At 37.3% G+C, this 15180-nt stretch overlaps 1 protein-coding gene across 1 annotated transcript; it reads right to left on the reverse strand.

Annotated features, from left to right (window-relative positions):
• Nucleotides 1-8856: 8856 nt before the first annotated feature.
• Nucleotides 8857-13819, reverse strand: LOC137096708 (golgin subfamily A member 6-like protein 24). Its single transcript, XM_067466601.1, has one exon. The coding sequence runs from the start codon at nucleotides 13794-13796 to the stop codon at nucleotides 12570-12572; it is 1227 nt and encodes a 408-aa protein (XP_067322702.1). The 5' UTR covers nucleotides 13797-13819; the 3' UTR covers nucleotides 8857-12569.
• Between the last annotated feature and the right edge of the window lie 1361 nt (nucleotides 13820-15180).

Below are 15180 nucleotides of genomic sequence, written 5' to 3' on the forward strand. Positions count from 1 at the left end.
GGATGGGATGGGAGACAGTACTTTGGCACCCTTTCCCTCCCCTCTTCAGATGGGGAGGGAAAGGGTGCCATTGCAACATGTGTTGCCCCACCACCCTTTCTGCCATCACACAGGGATTTGAGGAGGAAAGGCTACCTGAACTACGCTCTCCTCCCGTGGTGGAAAACAAAGGGCCTTTCAGCCCTTCTCTACTATAGGAGGAAAAAGTGGGCGGGGCCTGCCATGCATCATGTGAGGGCGCACAGCAGGCCCCATCCTTGCTGTGATTTAAAATAGCAAAATGGGGTAAAAATGCCCCATGTGAAGAGATCCTTTAATTGCTCTTGGAAATTGCCTGGTTTGAAAATATTCTCTAAGCTGCAAAAGACATTTAAATTATTCCCAATCAGGAACAAATCAGTAGAAATCACTCCAAATTCTCCCCTTCACACTATAGACCCCCCCCCCTTTTTTTTGTCTGTAAAGGGTAAATGGTCCATCCAACTGTTTTGCACAATCACTGCTTTAAACAGAAATACCCAATGCCAGCTCTCTCTCTGGTTATGGAAAATTTGACTTTGGGCCCATCTTCTCTTCTCGACAAATCTTAGGCAGTTGTTGATGAGATGAATAGCAAAACAAAAACAATATAAAGTGACAAAGTACATTCCTGATGTGGTAAATAACAATGACAACCATGTTGTGCGTTCATTGGCACTTATTGCCATAACTCATTCTCTGGAGCCAGATAATTCGGCTGAAGAGGAGTAGGCAGGAGACCGCAGCTCCTGATGCTTGTGGCCTCTCTGAGTCCAAAGAGGCAGTGATTGAGAAAGAGGATGTTCATAGCTCATGTCCATACAGAGGCTCCAGACCTGCTCCTGGTTGACTTATGGTAGCCAGGCACACTGGGTCAAACCTTTTGTGGCACTGCATTAGCATCTAGCTGGTCCATCCAGGGTATCACCTTGTCCTCTGTGTAGCTGCTTTTGCTCTTCGCCAACCATGGAACTTCTTGTACACTCCTGGTCATTGCAGCTGCATCTGATGATGTACTAGCATAGTTTTAGAAGCCATCTGGCAGCAGGGAAAAATTGTTTAAATGATCTGCATGAATGAATAATTGAATACTGCAAATCTCTAGTATGTAATTTGTGGTGACAAAGCCAGTGTTTTGGATGTTTTCTAGACATTAATTAAATATTTTGAAATGTTCCTATTTTAAAATATTGTTCTCAGGTGTGCTTTGAACATCAAGCTCTCTCCATACTGAAACAGCATGCTTCCCCACACCATTAGACTGAGGAATTGACGGTCCTTGTCACTATCAGCTATTCTAGATTTTGTTTGAGGTTTCTTCCAGCAACTTCTGTCTACCTGAGTACTCGAAGTGTAGTGGTGTTTAAATTGGATAATCAAGAGTTACCATCAGCATCCCACTTAAGCAGTCTTAGTGTCATAATCAACTCTCTGGAATTGGAAAATTCAGGTGAAGAAGAAGAGGTAGTTTGCCCTAAATCTGTAGCTCTAAATCGATAAGAGGTTGAAAATGCTGAATACTCATTACCATTGTTAATGAAGCAATGAAGAGAATAGTGGATTTAATTTAAAGCTAGTGCTGGCAGTCTACACAAAACACAACAACTTTCAGTACGTATCATGGGTCTTTTGCTCTTAACCGGACTTTGCAAGAGGAAGCTGGTTATTTGATGCACTCCTTGCTGGCAGCTGGGAGAAAACTGTTTAAATGACTTGCAACAATGAATAATAGCCTTACTGGATGTTCTCTTGGCCTTAGGACCTCATCACACTGCCAGGAGAAAGCGGGGGCATCTGTGGGTCAGTGGGACAAATACAGTGGATGGCAGGGGAAAATATCACCCTAATCCCTTCATTGCCCACATTGCCCCCTTCCCCATCTCATGGGGTAAACCATTGCTGTTGAGCTCCCCCCCCCCCCCACACACACACACCCACCCACCCACATATTCCCTGGCTTACCTTATAAGAACATGGAAAACCTTCCCATGTTTTCAGGGCTCCATCCTAGAATGCTTCCAGGAGGGAGCCCTGCTGAAAGTAGCCCTGCATCAGAAGCAATCCAGGAAGCATTCTACGATGGATCCCTTGCTGTGCCTATTCACTACACAGAATCAGTAGTTACTAGTTAAGTTGATTGGAGAATTGGGTGGGGGAGAGAGAAATGGGTTTTAAAAGGCTTCTCTTTATTGGGGTTTTCAGGCATCCCTTTTTTCTCCCCCACCTTTTGAACATTCAAATATTCATTCCATTCCTGGCATATATCGTAGTTGTGGAAATATATTGTTCTACAGCAAAGGCACGCTAGGTGTTATCATAGCATCCTTTTTTTCTTTTTTAGTAGTTTTCATTTGGCAAAATCTTTAGAACCATAACACAGTAACACACTCTGAAGTGCCGTAAGCTTAAGCTACACCCCCTTTAAAATGTAAATTACATTAAAGTTTCTTTAAATATGAAAATAGAAAAAAAACATATTATGTCCTGTTAGTTTTGATTGCCTACAACTGTGCATCTATTCCTATAACAGCTGGCTCAGATGACAATATGTTGCACATACAAATATTCTGCACTGCCTTTCTAATTTAAACAGCTGAATATATATAAGTATATTTATTGCAAATTGAGCACATATGTTGTTTAGATTTACTTTCCCAGTAATAAGCAAGGCTATCCTCAATTGCATGAGGGAGTGAAATGTGTGTGAAAACAGTGAAGTGTTATTTAGTCTAATGTTGGCAAACCTTTGCTGCTTTACATTGTCCAAGACAGTTGACACTGATGGAGAAATGACCTATGTTTGCTCCATGTCCATATAGGTTAGAATTACAATTCTGTGGCCCCTCAAGGAAATGAAGGAGACTTTGATCTAATGGGTTTTTTTAAAAAAAAATCATGGCCACAGATATTTCCATTTTGATTTTACCACTGGTGACAGTACAGAAACTTCCACAGGTGCGTCATAAGCCACTTCAGATGGAATGGTTTCACTATTGGACAGGGCTATCCTTCTCATCCTAAATTACATTAAAGTTGTGATGGTTGATGGAAGTCTGGAGGTTAGAATTGTGCTTCAACCTTACCTTAAACCAGTTGTTACTTCCAGCTAGAGCAGATCTATCAAATCATTTGCTGAATGATAAGTCAACTCTTAGGCAAACATCTTTCAGATGATGCAGAGTTGTACCATCAGTTTCACAAATGGATTCTACACAACTTTCTAGATACCTGTAGCAAGACAAAATTTCTGGGAACTACCGGCATTGATGTCCTTTCTCCCAGTGCCATATAGGTGTTCCAGCTACTAATGTTAACCCTCTTGCACTCAAGAAAGCCACATAAACCTGACTTGAATACAATTCAGAAAGTATGTAAAATCTTCTCAGCAGGTTTCATGGTTTACTTATAATTTTCCCCTCTTGTCTTTAAATGATATTGTGATACTGGACTGGGCCCAGTTAGGTGAGAGATAGCTGCATTAAATCACTATTGACTAAGAGGTCATAAGTTTGAAACCAGCTTGGGTCAGAGTGAGTTTCTGGCCATTTGCCTAGATTGCTGTCAGCCTATGCAGCCCAAAAGACAGTTGCAGGGAAGTTAATTTAATTAATATACGACACCATAAAAACCTCCCAGCAGCGTGCAGAAGTATGAGGAAGTACTCCATCAAAAGACTTGGTGTCACAAAGGATGGTGAAGCAGCAGCTCCCCCTGTGACCAGAATCCAGTATACCCTCATGATGCCGGAAAAGCTTGGCCACAGCTGGAATGTTAAAATTGCCTCTGTGTCTGTCTATATATGTTGTATGCCTAACTGGCATTGAATGTTTGCCATGTATATGTGCATTGTAATCCACCCTGAGTCCCCTGCAGGGTGAGAAGGGTGGAATAAAAATACTGTAAATAAATACATTAAAAGAAACTGCTGGGTAGTGACTGTACATTCTGGCTGGAAAATTCTGGAAGCTGTAATCAAAAGATATAACTTACTTCTAATAGTCTGCTTCTCCAATCATTTAGATCTTATGTCACCACAGAACAATTAACAGTCAATGAGACAATACTAAGCTTAAGAGCCTTTGTAGTCAGAGTTAGTAATAAAGTGGTTACTTGTGTTTCCAGAATAAGCATGACATATAGCAGAATATTGTTTAGATACCATTCCTGATAGTGGTGTCTATCAGATAGCCAGCATGCAGCCTTTTTAGTCATGAGTTAAAAACTTTTACAAGTAACAAAGAATGAACCATTTTTTTATTATGGAGATATGTTTTAAACTGCAGCATAGTTTTGCATAGTATTGCCTCATGCTTTGGCTACAGATCTTGCCAACATATCCACTTTCAATATAAATGACTTTTTGTGATATTCTTATATGGTTTAAGTTTACCTGTACTGGATACTCTATCCTTTCAAGTTTCTTTCACAAGATGTGTTCGGAGAAGGCTTGACATAATCGTAATTTAAGGCTGAGAAGATGTGAGTTGCCCAAGTCTTTGAGTGAGTTTCCATAACTGACCATGGATTTGAACCCTGATCTTTCAGAATCCTTGTTGAACACTTGTTGTACTTGTTTTTATAAAATAATGTAATTTCAGCCTAAAAAATAGGAATTTTAACTGAGGAAACAAACCCAGAGATAGAATGAATGTCTTACAGTATGAAATCATACAACTGCATTTTCCACCAATATTCAGTTGATGATATATTTTTTTTCCTGAAAAAAATGTGTCTGGGATCATCTATGGACACTTACCTACAAAATTATATTGTTTAGTATTGTTTAAGATATATGATGGTATTGTACAATGTAATGAACACCCAAGACTGATCAAAATCAATGCACCTCAAATATTCCACAAAATTATGTTCTTAAAGGATTTGGGGGGGGGGGGGCTGAATAAAGCCGCCCGAACAAATGATCATCCCAAGAGCTGTAGAAAATGGCCAGAGCATTGAAACATATCAAAAATTGTAGCCCTATATTCTGCTTACTGATATATTTGGAATGAAGGCAAGAGAAGAGAAAACCAAAGAGTAAGATTTTTAAGCATCCCTGAAGAATAGAATTTTGTGTTACTTTTTGATCAGTCCCTGTAGTTTATCACATTGTACAGTATTATCATATAGCTTTTACTCATATTTTCTTTTTTAAAAAATAGGAATATTGTTAAGGGTTGCCTTTATTAAACACACATTGTTCCTAGAAATGTCACTAGAAATAAATTCCCCCAGTTTCCCTTCTTTACAACCCATATATCAACCATGTTTGAAGCATAAGAAATGTTCACATGGAAGAAGGTGTCTATGAAGGCAAAAGTAAATTATTTAATGGGTTGTAAGGAGGTAGATTTCAGTTGAATATTAGGGGAAGCATATTAATCATAAGAGAGATTAAAATAGAAGCAATTACCTGGAGATGCTGAAGTCTATTGACCTAATTTATCCTCCAGAGATTCCTCTTCTGGCTCATGGTACTTCTTCTGGTCTTGTCTCCAATCAGCAACTGAAGATAAGGACCAATTAAAAATCTTGGGAGATTTTATAGTGAAATAAATTCTGATTTATAGTCCTGAGATATTTCATATCAGTGCTATCCCAAGTGATGGTCTAAGGACCATGGCTGATCTATGAATTGTCAGCTGCTAAGCCACAACGAGTTTCCAGGAAAAAAAAGAAACAGCCATAGTCAATGAGGACAAATGGTACTATCTCAGGGACATTAGGGAAATTCGAAAAGATCACCTGTTCTTCACATCAGATGGGCTGAACTGCATTGCTTGTCTCAGGTACAGACTACCAAATTTCTGTATGATACATGCTATTTTATTGGCAAGAGGAAGAATATTAGATGAGGTCTTCTGCCTTGGAGGTCTTCAAGACAAGCTGTAATAGTCATTTGTTCAAGTTTCTCTGGTTTCTTTCATCAAGAATGAAACTGGATGAGTTTGCCCAGAATCACCTCTAGGTTTCAGTTATTTGAACCCAGATTTTAGGCCAGATTAGAGTCAAACCACTAAATAAATGGAATTAGGTATATCTTGACTTACCAGGTTCTGATTGATTTGATGAGTACACTATAGCTGGGACTACAAAGTTGAATTTGACTCTGTAATGAAAATTGCTTGACCTGAACCTACTTCTTAGAAATTCTGCTGAAAATTTCTAGGGCTGCCACAAGTTGAAAGATCAGTGTTATTGTTTATTTTCTCCACTTAGCAATAAGATAAATGTTTCGATCAGAGAATGAAGACTTGAGTGAAGTGAAAATATTGCAAGCTTTAAAGGGGAAAAACATATTCCACAAACCACTCTAAATTGTTTGAGTGGTTTATAAGCCCTAAATTTTTGTTGTATTTGCTTTTTGTGAGTTTCATCTGCCACTTCAGCCTGTTACCAATTTAGACCAGTAGGTATCACAAACATGCTGTATATGGATATAGGAGGATTTGCCATCCATATCTCAAAAGAAGATGTTGATAGCTCAATAAACAATTTGGAAAAAAAGCCTTGTTTGAATTTAGTCCCACTGTTCATTTCAGCCTTTAATATTTTTAAATATGTAAGTAAGGAAGAGTATTTTTTAAATGTCATATAGGTTTAGAAAAGTGATAAGACATGAGTTTGCTCCCCACAAAATCCCAATCAGAATTCTGTATCAGAGTTGTGTCTGATTTATACCATGCCTTTCTCCCTGTTGGGACTTAACAATCCCACACTAGATAAGTTTAAAAAGTGCAATACAAAAGTTTAAAAATAATTAAATAGTAACAGTATGGTGAAAACAGAATTAAAATGCCATAAATACAATTAAAATGGCATTTAAAACTCATACCCCCAATCCCACCCAACCTCCCCAAAACCTGCTCCTTATCCTTCCCCAAATGCTTGCTGGCAGAAGAAATTCTTGACTTGCCTAGAAGGTCAGCAGGGATGAGGCCATCCTGGTCTCTCTTGGGAGGGAGTTCCACAATCTGGGAGCAGCAGTCACTGTAAGTTTGGAGTTCTTAACCAGGACTCTATGAGCTTGAACTAAAAAAGGATCAACTTATTATCCTTATTTTCTTTAGCCTCTAACCAACGCTATTGAAACAATGACTCCCAAACATTCGCAAATGCCCTCTGGCCCATTACAAATCAGGTCCCCTGGTATACAGAGACCCTCAGGGAAATGAAATGGTGGAAATCTTGACTTTTATGTGAGAAGATACAGTATAGAGAACACCTTCTCTCCTATAAGGTGGCAATATTTTCCATCTTGTTTAAAAGAAGCAGTAATTAGACCACTGCCGAAAAAATCCTCCCTGGATCCCCTGTACCTTAATAACTACAGACTAGTCTGTAACTTCCCTTTTTGGGGCAAAGTGATTGAGAAAGCAATTGCCCTCCAACTTCAGGCAGTCTTGGATGACACACACTTTCTTGACCCATTTCAAACCAGCTTCAGAGCAGGATATGGAGTTGGCTATGGTCACCTTAGTGGATGCTCTCTATCTCAACACTGACAGGGGAATGTGTCCCTGTTGGAGTTTTTAGGCCTCTCAGCGGCTTTCGATACCATCAACCATGGTATACTTCTGGAAAGACGGGGGAGGGGTCTGGGTATCAGAAGCACAGTGCTGCAGTGATTCTGGTCATATCTCTCAGGCAGATTCCAGATGGTAGTGCTTGGGGATAGCTGTTCCTCAAAAAATGAGTTGCTATGTGGTATCCCATAAGGTGCCATTCTATCCCCAATGCTTTTTATTATTTACATGAAACTGCTGGGAGAGATCTTCAGTATGCTGATGATACCCAAATATGTTTCTCCATGTCTTCAAAAGCAGCCTCAGCTAAGGATAGTGTGTCTCCTCTGAATGAATGCATGGAAATAAAGGTCTGAGTGATGAAAAACAAATTTAAACCGAATCCAGACAAACAGAGGTGCTTGCCATCAAGGGTCTTAATCTGGGGATGAAGGTTTGTCAAACAGGCCTGGATGGGATTACACTCACCCTGTAGTGTTCTTACCTTAAGAGAGCTCCTGGATATGTCTCTCCAAATATCAGCCCAGGTGGATGCAGCGGTCAGGTGTGCTTACTATTAGCTTACTATCATCTTCTTAGATTTGGAGGACCTGAAGATGGTAGTGCACACACTGGTAACCTCAAAGTTAGACTTCTGCAACACACTCTGTTTTGGGCTACCTTTGTACCCAGTTCAGAAACTCCAGCTGGTTCAAAATATGGCAGCCAGACTGGTTATAGGAATATCCAGGAGTGAGCATATTACACCGATCCTAAAGTCACTCTACAGGCTGCCAATTATGTTTCCGGGCAAAGTACAAGGTGTTTGTTTCAATTTTTAAAGCCCTACATGGTTTGGATCTCGGTTACCTAAAGGATTGCCTTCTCCTGTACAAAACTGAAAAAAAAAAAACTTTCTTTTTTTTTTTAATATATTTTATTGAATTTTCTGTGACATAATTTAAAAGAATGGGGGGTAAAAGAAGAAGAAAAAAGAACTCAGGTACGTAGTGTGTGGGAAAAGCACTGGGGGGAGGGGGGGAGGGACAGGGCGAAGGGGAAGGGGGGAGGGAAGATTGTGGCGGAAAGGAGGGGAAGGAGCAAAGGAAAAGAAAGAAAAAAAAGAAAGGGAGAGAAGAAAAATAATAATAATAAAAAAAAAGAGAAAAAAAAATCGCAGATCCTCGTGACTTCCTGAGTAGGTATGGTGGAGGTGTTCTCCTTTTCTCTGGCTCCTTTCCGTTCATCTGTCATAGCTTTCTCTCTTTCCTTCCTTGTAGGGTAAAACTTTTGTAGCATTTCTTTAAACTATTGTTTTATATCTTATCTCTTTTAAATAGTCGGTAACTCTTCCCCAATCTGTCTCTTGTTTCGGGTTGTCCTTACTTCTCGCCATTAAAAACGTCAATCTGTCCATATTTCTAATGTCATAAACTTTCTGTAACCATTCTTCTGGTGCTGGTATTTCTTCTTTCTTCCATAACTTTGCATAACACATCCTCGCTGCCGTTGTTAGTAAGAATAGTAATTTGTCCATATTTTTTTCCATTTTTGATGATGTCATTCCCAATAGAAAGATTTCAGGTTTTAGTTGGATATTTATTCCTAGCATTTTTTGCATTATTCCATGTATTTTTTTCCAGTATAGTTTTGCCTTGTCACATGTCCACCACATGTGAAACAGGGTGCCCTCTTTCTTCCTACATTTCCAACAGCTTGTGTTGACATTACTGTAGCATTTGCCCAATTTGTACGGTGTCATGTACCACCTAAAGGCCATTTTCAGCCAATTTTCCTTAAGGTCTGTTGCATACGTGAACTTTAATTTCTTCGTCCAGATTTCTTTCCATTCTTCAATTTTTATATTTCTTCCAATATTTTCTTTCCATCTCTTCATATATTCCTTTTCTTCCCTCGGGTCTTTATTCCATTCTCTTAGTTTTTTGTATATCTTTGTTATTATTTTTTTTTCCGTCTGCATTATATTGTCCCAGAATGTAGTTTGATCTTCGAAGCCAATCTTTTCGTCTTTTTTGAAGCTTTCTTTTATTTGGCCAAATTGAAACCATGAAATTTTACTATTAATTTCTTTCATCTCTTGTTGGGTTTTTAAAATTATTTTTCCTTTTTCTTTTTTCACCAATTCTTTATATTTCGGCCAATTATTCCACCCTAGTTCTCTTCTTTGTACGGCTTCTAGTGGTGAAATCCACATTGGGGTTTTCTCGCAGATTTTTCTCTTATATTTTTCCCATATTTTGTATATGGCCGATCGTATGAAGTGGTTGCCGAACTTTTTTTCTTTTTTAACTCCTTCATACCACAAATACTGGTGCCAACCTGCTCTTAAGTCTATCCCTTCGAGGTTCAGTAATTTCTCATTTTCCAGTTTTGACCATTCCCTTACCCACATTAAAGCGCAAGCTTCAAAATATGTCTTGAATTCTGGGACTCCCATGCCTCCATTTTTCCTTTCTTCGATCATATAGTTCAATTTTATTCTTGGTTTTTTCTTTTGCCATATAAATTTCATTACATCTCTGTTCCACTCTTTCAGTAATTTTTGATTTCTTATTATTGGCAAATTTTGGAATAAAAAGACCATTTTTGGTAATATCTTCATTTTCACGGTTGCTATTCTCCCTAGTAGACTTAAGTTTAAACTTTTCCAATTTTCCATCTCTTTTCTTATTTTCTTCCATGTATCTGTATAATTATTTTGTAGCAAATGTAAATTTTTTGTTGTCAATGTAATCCCTAAGTATTTTAGTTTTTGCACAGTTTGTATCTTCCATCTTTCTTCAATCTTTTTTTGTTCTTTGGCTGATATGTTCTTCGTCAGTGCTTTCGTCTTTTCTATGTTCATTTTAAATCCTGCTACTGATCCATATTCTGTTATTATAGATAACCACTTTCCTAATTTTTCCAGGGGGTCCTCTACTATACATATTAGATCATCAGCGAATGCTTTGATCTTATATTCTTTTCCTTGTATTTTCGTGCCCTTCAATTCTTCTTCCTTTCTTATTTTTTCCATTAAGACTTCTAAGGTTAATATAAACAACAAAGGTGACAGGGGGCATCCCTGTCTCGTCCCTTTTTGGATTTCCAAACTTTCTGTTTCATATCCATTTATCATTATTTTAGCTTCCTGCTTTTCATAAATAGCATTTATCATATTCTGGAAATAGTAGCCAATATCTAATTCTTTCATTAAAAATTTCAAAAAATTCCACTTTACATTGTCGAACGCCTTTTCCGCGTCGATAGCCAGCAGCATCACTTTCTTTTGGTTTTTAATTTCATAATATTCGATTAAGTCGATTATGGTCCTCACATTTTGGTTTTGGTTTCTTTTGGGTAAGAAACCCGCTTGGTCTTCTTTTATTGTTTTGCTTAATATTTTCTTCAAGCGTTCTGCAATTATAAAACTGAATAATTTATAATCTAGATTTAAAAGCGAAATAGGTCTGTAATTTTTTACATTGTCCATATCTGTATTTTCTTTGTGTATCACACAAATAGTTGCTTGTCTCCAGGTTTCCGGCATCTTCTTAGTTTGTCTTATTTCATTCATAATTTTTCTTAAATAAGGTATTAACTCTTTTTGGAAGATTTTGTAGTATGTTGCTGTTAGGCCGTCTGGACCTGGTGATTTATTAATTTTCAAATTTTTTATTGCCTCTTTTATTTCTTGTTCTGTTATTTCCTTATTTAATTCTTCTCTCTGATCTTCCGTTATTTTTTTTATTTTCTGTTTACTTAAGTATTCTGTTATCTCTTCCTCTTTTGTCTCTTCTTCCTTATATAGATTTTTGTAAAAGTTCCTGAATTGATTTCTTATTTCTTCTTCTTTGGTGTAGACTTTGTCCCCTTCTTTCAGTCTCGTCACATACGATGCTTCTTTTTTCTTTCTTAGCCTTCTTGCCAGCCACTTCCCCGGTTTATTGGCGTTTGCAAAGTAGTCCTGTTTTATGTATTTTAGTTGCTTTGCTCTCTCTTCCATCTCCAGAAATTCTCTTTGTTTATGTAGTAATCTAAGGTTTTCTTTTGTCTTTCTTTCTTTTGGGTTCCTTTTTAATCTAGCTTCTTCCTGTTCAATTTCTTGTCTGATTTCTTCCCTCTTTTGTGATATTATTTTTTTCTTCCTCGCTTTTTGCTGGATAAAATGTCCCCTCATTACCACTTTGCTAGTTTCCCATACCGTAAATGAGTGTGTTTCTGGGTTGTCGTTGATGTCAAAGAACTCTTTCATAATTTCCCTGTTTCTTTCTATGTCTTCTTCTTTTGCCAATAAAGTATCGTCTAATTTCCATGTCCAACTTCTTTTTCTTTCGTTTAAAACCAATTCTAGGGGGCAGTGGTCTGAGTCTTCTCTTGCATGAATTTTTATCTTTTTGACTTCTATTAATAAGGATTTTGATAGCCATATCATGTCTATCCTAGACCACTTTTTGTGTCTTTCTGAAAAAAAGGTATAATCTCTTGATGTCTCATTTTTTGTTCTCCATGCATCGCATAAATTAAATTCTGTCATCCAATTTGTGATTGCTTTTGGTAGGTTTCCAGTTGTCTTCTTGTTTCCTTTCTTCTGTCTATTTTTCTTACTTCTATCTATTTCTCCATCTATAACTCCATTAAAATCTCCTAATATTATAAGTTGATCAAATTCTTCTTGTTCTATCTGCGTTTTTACTTTTGCTGCGAAGTTGGTTTTTGAATCATTTGGAGCGTATATGTTACAAATTAGAATCTTTTTACCTTGATATTGTATGGTCACTCCGAGGTATCTTCCCTCTTCATCTTTAAAGGTCAATGTTGATGTAATTCTGCTATCTATGTATAATACCACCCCTTTTTTCTTCTCTTGCGCCGATGCATTGAACAGATTTCCTAAGTTTTTGTTTTCTAGATGTTTCTCATGTCGTTGGGCTATATGTGTTTCTTGTAGTGCCACGATATGGTAGTTTTTTTTCTTTAACTTGTTGAAAACTTTGCTCCTTTTGTTCGGTGAGTTAAGACCATTTATGTTGTTAGAGTATATTTTCAGTTCTCCGTGCATTTTACTTCTTCTTCAGCTTCTCTCTCTCTTCTCTCTTCTTCTCTCCCCTCTTCCTCTTCTTCCTCTTCTTCCTCTTCTTCTACCTCGTCTTCCTCATTTTCCAATTGTTGGTCTTCATCTTCTTTTTTCGATTTGTTTCCGGGCCAGCCTCTTAGTTTGCTTCTGTATTCTTCTGTATTGTTTTCTTCTCTCGTAGTTGTCTCTGGGTTTTTGTTCTTGTTCTTATTTCCGAATCTTCTCTCTTTGCCTCTTTCCCTTTCCCTATCTCTTTTAATTTCGTCGTAGAAATCTCTGGCTCTTTCCTCATTTGTTATCCAATATCTTTGCTCTTTGTACGTGGCCATTAATCCTTCATCCTTTTCCCACCTATAGCGTATCCTTTGTTTTTTCAGTTCCTCCGTGAGGAATGTATATTTCCTTCTTCTTCTTAAGGCTGTCGCCGGAATTTCTTTCAAGATCGTTACTTTCTCACCTTTATAGAATATCTGTTTTTTCGCATTAAGTCTCAAAATTTCGTCTCTTATAGTCTTCTTGACCAGATGCACAATCACATCTCGTGGCGTTTTATTTTTTTTTGCATATATTGTATTTATTCTGTAGATTCTATCTGTCTGCATTAAAGTCTCTTGTTCTGACAGCTCCAGTAATTCCATCAAGATTTCCGTTACTTTTTCTTGGATGTCCTCCCCTCTCTCTTCTGGAATATTTCTCATTCTTAATTGGAATTCTAGATTTCTTGTTTCCATCGCTTCCTGTTTTTGTTCCAGTTTTTCTAATTTCTCCTCTCTTTGTTCCAACTTCTCGACTTTTTTCTGTAACTTATCTTGTTCCGCTTTCATGTTGCTTTTTTCAGTTCTCAGTTCTTTCAGTTCCTGTTGTATTGATGTGATCTCTGTTTTTACTGCTCCGACTTCTTCTTTCAGTTCTTTTCGTAAATCTGCCATCTGCTCTTGTGCCACTTTTTGGTAAGCATCTTGCTTTTCTTGCATCTTGTCCTGTTTTTCCTGAAGTTTATCCTGTTTGTCTTGTATTGACTGTAATTCCTTCATCATATTTTTCAAGATCTCCCTTATACTAAGTTCCTCCGACACCGATAGTCTTCTTGTTGCTCCTTTAGTTTCTTTAGTTTCCTTTCCCTCTTTTTCTTTCTCTTTGTCCTTGTCTTTGTCTCCTTTGTCTCCTTTGTCTGCTTTTCCTTTAGCCGTCGCCATTTTTTTTTTCCTTTGTGACTCTCTTTTCTGTCTTCTCTCTCACTTTTTTTTTTTTCCCCCTTAATTGATTTCTGTTATTCCTCCTTAATTTTTATTTATTTGGTTATTTTATTTATTTGTTTTTTTTTTCCCTCTGTCTTCCTTTTGTTCTGATTTTTTTTTTTGATACTATTTTTTCTATTTATTTATTTATTTATTTATTTCGTTATTTTTATTATTTTTTTTTTCCCCTATTATTATTTTTTTTTTTAGGTTATTTGTTTATTTATTTGTTTTTTATTTATTTATTTATTTATTTCTTTTCTCCAATTTTTTTTTTAAATATATATATATATATATATATGTTTATATATATATATTTATTTTTATTTTATTTTTATTTATTATTATTTTTTAAAATTTATTTATCTATTTATTTGCTTATTATTTTTCTTCTATTTTCTTAGCCTCTTCTCGCGGTTTTTCCCTTTCTCGCGGTCTTTTCTGTGTCTCTTCTTCCTGTCCACACACTTCCGCCCTTCTTTGTTGCCTTACTTCCGCCCTTCTTCTTCTCTTCTCGCTTTAGATCTCGTTCTCCCTCTCCTTGTCCTCGCGAGATTTGGTTCCCCGAAGTCCCGTTCCTAGTCTCGTTCCCTCTCGCGCTCTTTGGAATTTTAATCTATTTTTTGCTGTATCTTTCCTTGTTCCTTCCTTATGCTTCTCGCCACGCGGGCTCCTCCCTCTCCCTGTTGGCCTTGAGGTCTCCCGTGCGACGCAGGGAGGCCAAGGGAGAGTCCCTTTGCAGAGCAAACAACGCGAGTAGGCTGTTTCTTCAAGATTTCTTCAAGGTCAGCCTTAAATGATAAGGCAGAGGGGGAGGTGTTCCTGAGGCACTCTCTGTTTAGTTAAATAGTTTTGGATATTCAATTTTAATATATTCCAGTTAGATATATTGGTATATTTGTTATCCTCTGTTTAATATATTGTTCTTATATAGTTTGATATTGTTATATTGTTGTCTTCCGTTATTTGTCCTCTTTATTTGACTATTAGTAATTTGTAGTCTGTTTTCTCAATTGCTTTCCTCTCCTGTTTCTATTTCTTCGATAGGCTTAATTTGGCTTAGTTTGGCTTTAATATACTTTGTTTTTCTTAATCGCTACAGCTCTTCTTTTGCCTTCTTTTGTCCTCGGTCTGTCCTTTTTGTCCTCGATCTGTCCTTTTTGTCCTCTTTTGCCTCTTTTTACCTCCTTAACCCCTCTTGTCCTCTAGATTCTTCTCCTTTCTCTTTGTCTTCCTTTACCTTTATTTAGCTTTTAGGTCTTGGTAAGGACACTCCTCTGGTCTTTTCTCTTCTACTCTTTCCTGCCGAATCCCGGATCCCCGGTCTTCTTTTTCCTCTCTT

This window comes from Anolis sagrei, chromosome 3 (assembly GCF_037176765.1).
Source record: "Anolis sagrei isolate rAnoSag1 chromosome 3, rAnoSag1.mat, whole genome shotgun sequence".
NCBI lineage: Eukaryota > Metazoa > Chordata > Lepidosauria > Squamata > Dactyloidae > Anolis > Anolis sagrei.

Excerpts from the sequence above, each read along its gene's own strand:
- LOC137096708 (XM_067466601.1), bottom strand. The coding sequence starts at position 13,796 with ATGGCGACGGCTAAAGGAAAAGCAGACAAAGGAGACAAAGGAGACAAA.